The 7,534-nt window shown below is 34.9% G+C and overlaps 1 protein-coding gene across 1 annotated transcript; it reads left to right on the forward strand.

Annotated features, from left to right (window-relative positions):
- The first annotated feature begins 1,157 nt into the window (after window positions 1–1,157).
- On the forward strand, window positions 1,158–6,064 carry litafd (LITAF domain containing). Its single transcript, XM_055194161.2, has 5 exons — window positions 1,158–1,248; window positions 4,645–4,713; window positions 4,799–4,900; window positions 5,300–5,468; window positions 5,561–6,064. The coding sequence occupies exons 2-5, from the start codon at window positions 4,668–4,670 to the stop codon at window positions 5,673–5,675; spliced, it is 432 nt and encodes a 143-aa protein (XP_055050136.2). The 5' UTR covers window positions 1,158–1,248; window positions 4,645–4,667; the 3' UTR covers window positions 5,676–6,064.
- Window positions 6,065–7,534: the final 1,470 nt, after the last annotated feature.

Here is a 7,534-nt window from a genome sequence, read left to right on the forward strand (position 1 = left end):
TTGAAAGCTACACTGTCAGGAAAAAAATATACAAAAAAGGAACAAATCTGTACAAAACGAAACCTTAGGGTACCACCCCAGCGACAGAAAAGGTACAGTCTACTTTAAAAAAAAAATGCTCCACTAGAGTTAAACATTTGATTTTTAACGTTTTGGAATCCATTCAGCTGATCTCCGGGTTTGGCGCTACCACTTTTAGCATAGCTTAGCATAGTCCATTGAATCTGATTAGACCATTAGCATCGCGCTAAAAAATAACCAAAGAGTTTTAATATTTTTCCTTTTTAAAACTTGACTCTTCTGTAGTTACATCGTGTACTAGTCTAAGACTGACAAAAAATTAAAAGTTGAGATTTTTTTAGGCACTGCGTAATATTATTGCGCCTGCTGCAGCCATGTTACGGCAGCAAAGTTCTTGATTATTACGCCAGAATGAGAGTATAGTTCCTAGCCATATCCGCCTAGAAAATCACAACTTTTCATTTTCTGTCTGTCTTAGTACACGATGTAAGTACAGAAGAGTCAAGTTTAAATTTTTTTTTAACTCTTCAGTTATTTTTTAGCGCAATGCTAATGGTCTAAATAGATTCAATGGATTATGCTAAGCTATGCTAAAAGTGTTACCGCCAGACCTGGAGATCAGCTGAATGGATTCCAAAAAGGTAAAAATAAAATGTTTAACTCTAGAGGAGCTGGAAAATTAGCACATTTTTTAAAAAAAAGGGAGTGTCCCTTTAAAAGATTTTAAAGAGTGATATTAAAAGTGCTTTTTAATAATTAGGCTATTATTTCATAAATTATTATTATTTCTAGGATCAACAACAAAGAAAGTAAAGTCAATATCAAAATTCTAGTAGTCATTATACATAAGCAGTACTTTCTGTCTTTTCCATTCATTTATATTATAGCATATGCAATCATTTTAAAATGTACAAAATGAAAACACCCATGACATCTGATTTTAATGTCAAATATTTCATATCTAGAAATAATATGTTTACATTCATTATCCACAACAGTTACAGCTATCAATAAATAAATAAATAAATAGCTTAGTGACACATTCAATGTCAGGAAAAACTGCACTCTTCCTGTTTCTGTCACAAGAACATTCATAAAAGACAACAAAAAGAAAAATATGGTAATGTATTCTAAGTAGGCAGGGGTGGAGTAACTGGTGTAACTATGAAAAGCTTTGAAACACCGTAGAAACTGGTTTCAGTCTCAGCAACAGACTCAACAAGACAGGTAAGACAGGGCGCTCTCTTTACAAACTTTAACTCAACACTGTGTGGTGTTTAGGAGAGATTTTGGTGTCTTATTTACAGTAACTAAATGTCAGAGTTGATAATAAAAAAATTTAAAATTTGATAATAACACTGTATGATATTGTTTTCGTTTTTATCTTAAATCACTTGTTGAATCAGATTTGTACTTTGAGTGGCCAATGTTGAGTGCCTGTTACAGTTGTTTAGTATGATTTTACTAATGGATCTGGATGTTTTATACAGTTAAAATTATTATTGTGAGTCATTTGTAATAATCATGTCATGTTCTTGATCTTATTGTTTGCACTTGTTGCTTAATCAAACAAGCCCTTATTTACGTGCGCCATTAAACTGAATGTACAGCCTTTCGCTTTGTTTGTATGTTTAGCTCTAGACACTTTGCCAGTGTGCCGACAGAGATTTATCAAAATTTATTTGTATATTTCGAGATTAAGACACCGAAAAAATATAAGGAACAATTTCAAAGCATATTTTCATGTCAAGTCCAGTAAACTTCCAGATATTTCCATCGTCATTGAGATATATGATATGTAGGGGAGGTCGGTGCTGGTTGTCACAATAAGTGCGCATATCTCTCAGAGTAGGTTTAAGATTAACGTTTCAATAACAAAAAACCTATTGAACATTTCCATCATCATTGAACAAGACAATACGATTCAATTTGACTTTCTGTTTCTACACGTCACACAGTATGGGTGGCATGTTGCTGCTGAATTTTGAGCAGTAAACAATTACAAAATATAAAGTAAGGCATAAGACAAGAAAGGTCAAATGTAATATATAAAATACATATTGTGATAAATAATTTCTATAGAACACATATACAAAAGACTTATATAGGAAAAAACACGCTTTTGTTTAAAATCTATCTTCACTGGTTCTGGTCTAAATCTATCTTCATTAATTCCTGTTAATCATTTTAATGTGCATAACAGAATTCTTCGATTCGCAAAATGTAGTACCTTAAAAACAACACACAATAGCACTACTGGGAGAAACACACAGGTTATTGTCTATTCAGTGTTGATACGAAATCTAATTGTTACCGAGATACATTGTGACAACCTTTCCATTTAACAACTAGCCCTGGTTTCTCCCACGTACTGCAACATACAATTTCATGGTCAATAATATACATTCTGTACATTTTTTTTCTTAGTTTTTATTTAGTTATTTTTAAGCAATACATTGATTTTGAATAAATGCGTCATTTATTGAAAAAGACATTGAATGCTTTGATCAAACCGGACTAAGGTAATGAAAGGACAAGCCTCTTTGCCTCATTTAGCAACAGCAGAGTGAAATAGCTGACGTACTTAGACTGTTTGAGGTTTTCAGGTCACCTCCTACTGTACTGTCACACACCTAAAACACATAAACACTGTGAAAACTGTAAACCTCTCAGTAATGCCCACATTAAAATATATTAAGTTCTTGAATGAAAATAGATGAATGTGCTGATCTGACATGTGCAGTTAGAAAGACTCATGTTTGCATTTAGAAATAAGATAAAACAATCTTATAAAAATGAGGTAAAAGGTAAGAGTGACATGATCATTGATAGCAAATGACAAGTACTAGTTGCTGTCCAAATGTACTTTTTTAGGTACCCAACACAGTTACAGAAGCTTGTGTGTTTCATTATCTGTACATTGTATGTAAGACATTATTGTATAGTGTATTATTCACTGATGCAGTTTTTCCATTAGTAGATATAAAGAAGTATCAGGGTGTTATGAGTATTAGTACACGAGTCAGACATGCAGCCGAACAGCATTCCACTTTTGTCTTTGGGTGGATGTCTATATCAATCATTGACTAGGCTTTTAACACTGTTGTCTTCTCACAAGGCGTTTACCTTGCTGTATCATCACGGAAATGCAGCATGACCTGTAATTTGTCACTTTATGTACTTTTGACAAAGTGTCTGGGAAAAGGAAGCTGGCAGGCAGCTAACCAAAACATATTCTTATTTAGCATCAAAACAAATAAATGTTTGAGGGATTTTACGTCGCAAGATCTGGCCCTTAAACTCCCTAAAAGCAAAACTTACAAATGTTTGCGTTGATCTATTATTTGATGCTTGTTAATGCATTTGGCAAATGCATTTATACTTCGCCAGTTGAGCTACACTGTAAAAAAGTTGAACAACTAGGATTAACAAGTCGTTTCAACTATATTGACAAGTGATGAGTTGCTGTAACTTATTAAATGAGACATTTCACAAGACTTTTTTAAGATGTAAAATAAATCTTTGGTGTCCCCAGAGTACATATGTGACATTCTAGCTCAAAATATCATATAGATAGTTTATGATAGTATGTTGAAATTGCCACTTTGTAGGTGTAAGCAAAAATGTGCCGTATTTGGGTGTGTCCTTCCAAACAAGATGATATCTGCCCTAAATGGCAGTAACGTGGTTGGATAGTGCAGATCAATGAGCGGTATTATTCCCTTCTGACATCAAAAGGAGATCCAAAATTTAATTACCTATTTTTTCATGTGCTTGTAGAGAATGGTTTACCAAAACTAAGTTACTGGGTTGATCTTTTTCACATTTTCTAGATTGATACAAGCACTAGGGACCCAATTATAGCACTTAAACGTGGAAAAAGTCTGATTTTTATTATATGTCCCCTTTAAATCAAGTTGAATTTGCTTTAGTTATGTCAACTTAATTGTATAAGTTACAGGAACTCATCACTAGTCAATACAGTTAAAATTACTTTTTAACTTTAAAATGTATGCGCAAAAATATATTTTTACAATGAACACGTTTTACATCTATTATACTGCTTAACGTACATTTAGCAATTTAGCAGATGTGATTAGGTGGACACGTGACCTGGAAGAGTTTAACCCTGGAGAACCCATGGGTCAAATCTGGCCAATGTTAAAGGCGGAGTCCACGATGTTTGAAAAACGCTTTGGAAAAGGAGACGGGCCGACTACCAAAACACACTTATAGCCAATCAAATCAAATCAAATCAAATGCCGGGTTGCGTATGTGTGGGGCGGGTCTATCAACAGAAGGTCCAGATTCTATTGGGGTAGGGGCGTGTTTGTTTAGGTGATTTCAAATATCAACATTGGCTTTCAAACATCGTGGACTCCGCCTTTAATTGCTGCTAATAAAAGAGATCTTGGGTTCGCCAGGGTTATGTTGGTTAAGGTTATAATAGTGATAGCTCTGCTCTTCTGGGGATTGAACATACAACCTTTCAGAAGCAAAGATCTCTATAACTATAAAACGTCCCAATCTAAAATCACATTCTTGATACACAAACCACTCTACAATAAAGTATTAAATTAAAAGTATGTGACAAAAATCCCATGTTGTGTCTTTTACTCTTAGGTTGAATCCAGCCAAAGACAAAAATGAGCGCTAAAGGAACTGGTGAGCCACCTCCCTATATAATACCAGGTAAGCCCTAATACTAAAAAAATCCAAGCATCAGTGCAAGTTTACCGCAAATGCCTAATCCTAAAATGCTTTGTTTCCTCTACAGTAGAGAACAAGGGTGATGTCAAGGTTTATCATGTGCACACGCCGTTTACCCCACAAGGCACCACTATCAATGACTCCCAAGTACGAATGGAATCCAGAGGTGGTAAGTTTGTTACCAGTCTGTCATTCATGAAAATTGCTGGTTTTAAAGAGTACAACTTCTTTAAAATGACATGCAGGCTATAGATGGTGACCCTATGTCAAGATTTTATTGTATGAAATTTGTATTTGTTGTCTTCCTTCTTGCATGGTGATTTTAAATGTAACAAACTGTGATAGTAGATAAAAACGTAGGATTAAATTGTGTCTGTAAAATCCATGCTCTCATAAATGAATTATGAGATTAGGAGCAATAAAGTTTGATTTCAATGACTTTACTGAGTCAATATTAAAGATATTTATTTTTTACATTATGTAGGATGATTTTATATAGAAAACACAAAATCACAAAAAATTGGCGTTACAAGCAGGGTCGTAACTCACACATTGATATCTTTTGTAGTTCAATCAGCAGATGCCAAAAACAAATTCGTCAGCTACGAATCATACGAGCTGGGTCGTAAACCAGGAAGGGCCACCTGCACTAGCTGCCAACAGCAAGTCTTAACCAACGTCGACTACAAAGTGGGAACCTACGCATGGTTGATGTGCCTACTTTTCATTCTGTGCGGGTAAGCGTTCCTTTAAAATTTGCAACCAAAAAAAAAGATTGGTTACATGTATGTACCAGATTAATAATTGTGAAACTAATTCCTTCTTTTAGGTTGGTTGTGTTCTGCTGTCTGATTCCCTTCTTCGTCAAGTTTTTCAAAGACGCCTATCACACATGCCCGAAATGCAATAGGATCCTCCACATTGACAAGAAGCGATGCTGCTAACCTCATCTCTACCCTGATTTTAACAGTGCTTGTGGATTTGTGTGGCACCTTACACAATATGAAGGACTGGAGGACACTTTTAGACCAACAGGGATGTCATCTACATGTATAAATATCTAGAAACTAATGTTTTGAAACCTTTGTTATTAAGACCCTTTTGGTGTGCAATAAGTCTTTATTATAACCAATATTGTAAAATATTACATCAAACTGAAAATCAATACTCAAAACTTTGATTGTTTCTAGATTTTTTCTGTTTATGTATAAAGGACTCAAGGTTTAGGGTTGAAAGGATTGAGGTGGTCAACCTGGGTGACAATGGGGCGGTTTCCCGGACAGGGATTAGACTAGTCCTAGACTAAAATAAATGTAAGAGCTGTCCAAACTGACATATCATAAAATACATCAGTGCCATTTGTTTCACCTCAAAATGCACACAAGTGATGTTTTTAGTAAGGCATGTTTGTTAAAACTAGTTATATTTCCTAATGAAACTAAGACCTAGTCCTGACTTAAGCTAATCCATGTCCGGGAAACCACCCCATAAACTAGAAGCCCAATGGTTTTTGTTAAGTACAACATCAGATGGACTATAATTTAGCAGGAATGTCTGTAATTTAGCAATGTCTCACACCACATAGAAACCAGATGATATCTCATAAATATAACAATTCCAATCATATGACAAAATCTCACGTGTTGTCTTTGGATATTGTTCAGTGATAATAATTAACTTTGTTAAAACTCTGCTTTTAGAATATCCTTCACCACAATGATGTATGTTCATATTTATATCTCTCATAACAATAAAGCTGACTATGGTATTCACACAAAATGTAAAAAAAAAACATGAAGCAAAAATGCCTTCTCCGTGAACCGGTTCCTATTTATGTGAATTTTATGAGATTAGTTTAGGCTACAGAACGAAATCAAGTATTAGCAAAAAGTGAATGTAAGTTTACAATAAAGTAAGACTCACCAAGTGCCTGTGTCAACTTCTACTAGTTGAAATGTGGAATAGATCCTTCAGACGAAAGCTGACTTTGATTTTGCCTGTTTTTAAAGCTTCTTTCATAACGTATCTGTTGGTGTTGCCAAAAGCAGAGACATGGCTGTAAAACCTGTATTAAGAGCTCAGCAATCAATTTTGCATATATAAACACAGCCCAGACGTCTAGGCTAAAACAAGGTAAAATTTGGGCTGTCAGTTAAAATTTAATAGAGGGGTTGCAAGTTTACAAACATTGCAGGGTGCGCGCGCAACCAAGGGGCAGAAAGCCCGATTGGTGAGCTGATCTGCTACTGCAACAACCTTAATTATTGAAGCGTTCTTTATTGTTTGTATATAAATAAGACTTGATTTTAGTTGGATCTGTTTTTCTGTCTTTATTTTTGCAGTGTTACTGTGATACATGTATGAATTATAATGTTATAATTTTAATGCTAGTAACGTAATAGTCGCATCTACTGGTATGTTAACATCAGGCACCCAGCACTGACTCTGTTGGTACTATTTTCCACGCAACAATTCCTTGGCATTTTGACTTACAGACACCGCTACTAGCATACAACACAATGCACGTCTCTTCGTTCTGCCTCTCGGTTGCGCGCGCAACCAGTTAGTGACGTCGCCGTGCAACCCGTCTATTGATGTCGAACCAAATAAATGAAATAAAATAAATAATTGAAACCAAACAACTTGTAATCACTGTCTTCCCTTACATTATGGAATATCATACATCTCACGTTATTTGGGGGAAAACAACCAAATTCAAGTTTATATTGGCTATAAGTGGGTTACTCATAGCCAGGCTATACACAGAGTCTAGTTAACCTAGACAGTGAAATTATGGATATCA

Source organism: Misgurnus anguillicaudatus, chromosome 19 (assembly GCF_027580225.2).
Source record: "Misgurnus anguillicaudatus chromosome 19, ASM2758022v2, whole genome shotgun sequence".
Lineage (NCBI taxonomy): Eukaryota > Metazoa > Chordata > Actinopteri > Cypriniformes > Cobitidae > Misgurnus > Misgurnus anguillicaudatus.

What these genes read in the sequence shown, in the direction of transcription:
- litafd (XM_055194161.2), top strand. Translation starts at nt 4,668, where the DNA reads ATGAGCGCTAAAGGAACTGGTGAGCCACCTCCCTATATAATACCAG. An exon ending in ACCTCCCTATATAATACCAG is followed by an intron (nt 4,714 to 4,798) that starts GTAAGCCCTAAT and finishes TTTCCTCTACAG; the next exon opens with TAGAGAACAAGGGTGATGTC. An exon ending in ACGAATGGAATCCAGAGGTG is followed by an intron (nt 4,901 to 5,299) that starts GTAAGTTTGTTA and finishes TATCTTTTGTAG; the next exon opens with TTCAATCAGCAGATGCCAAA.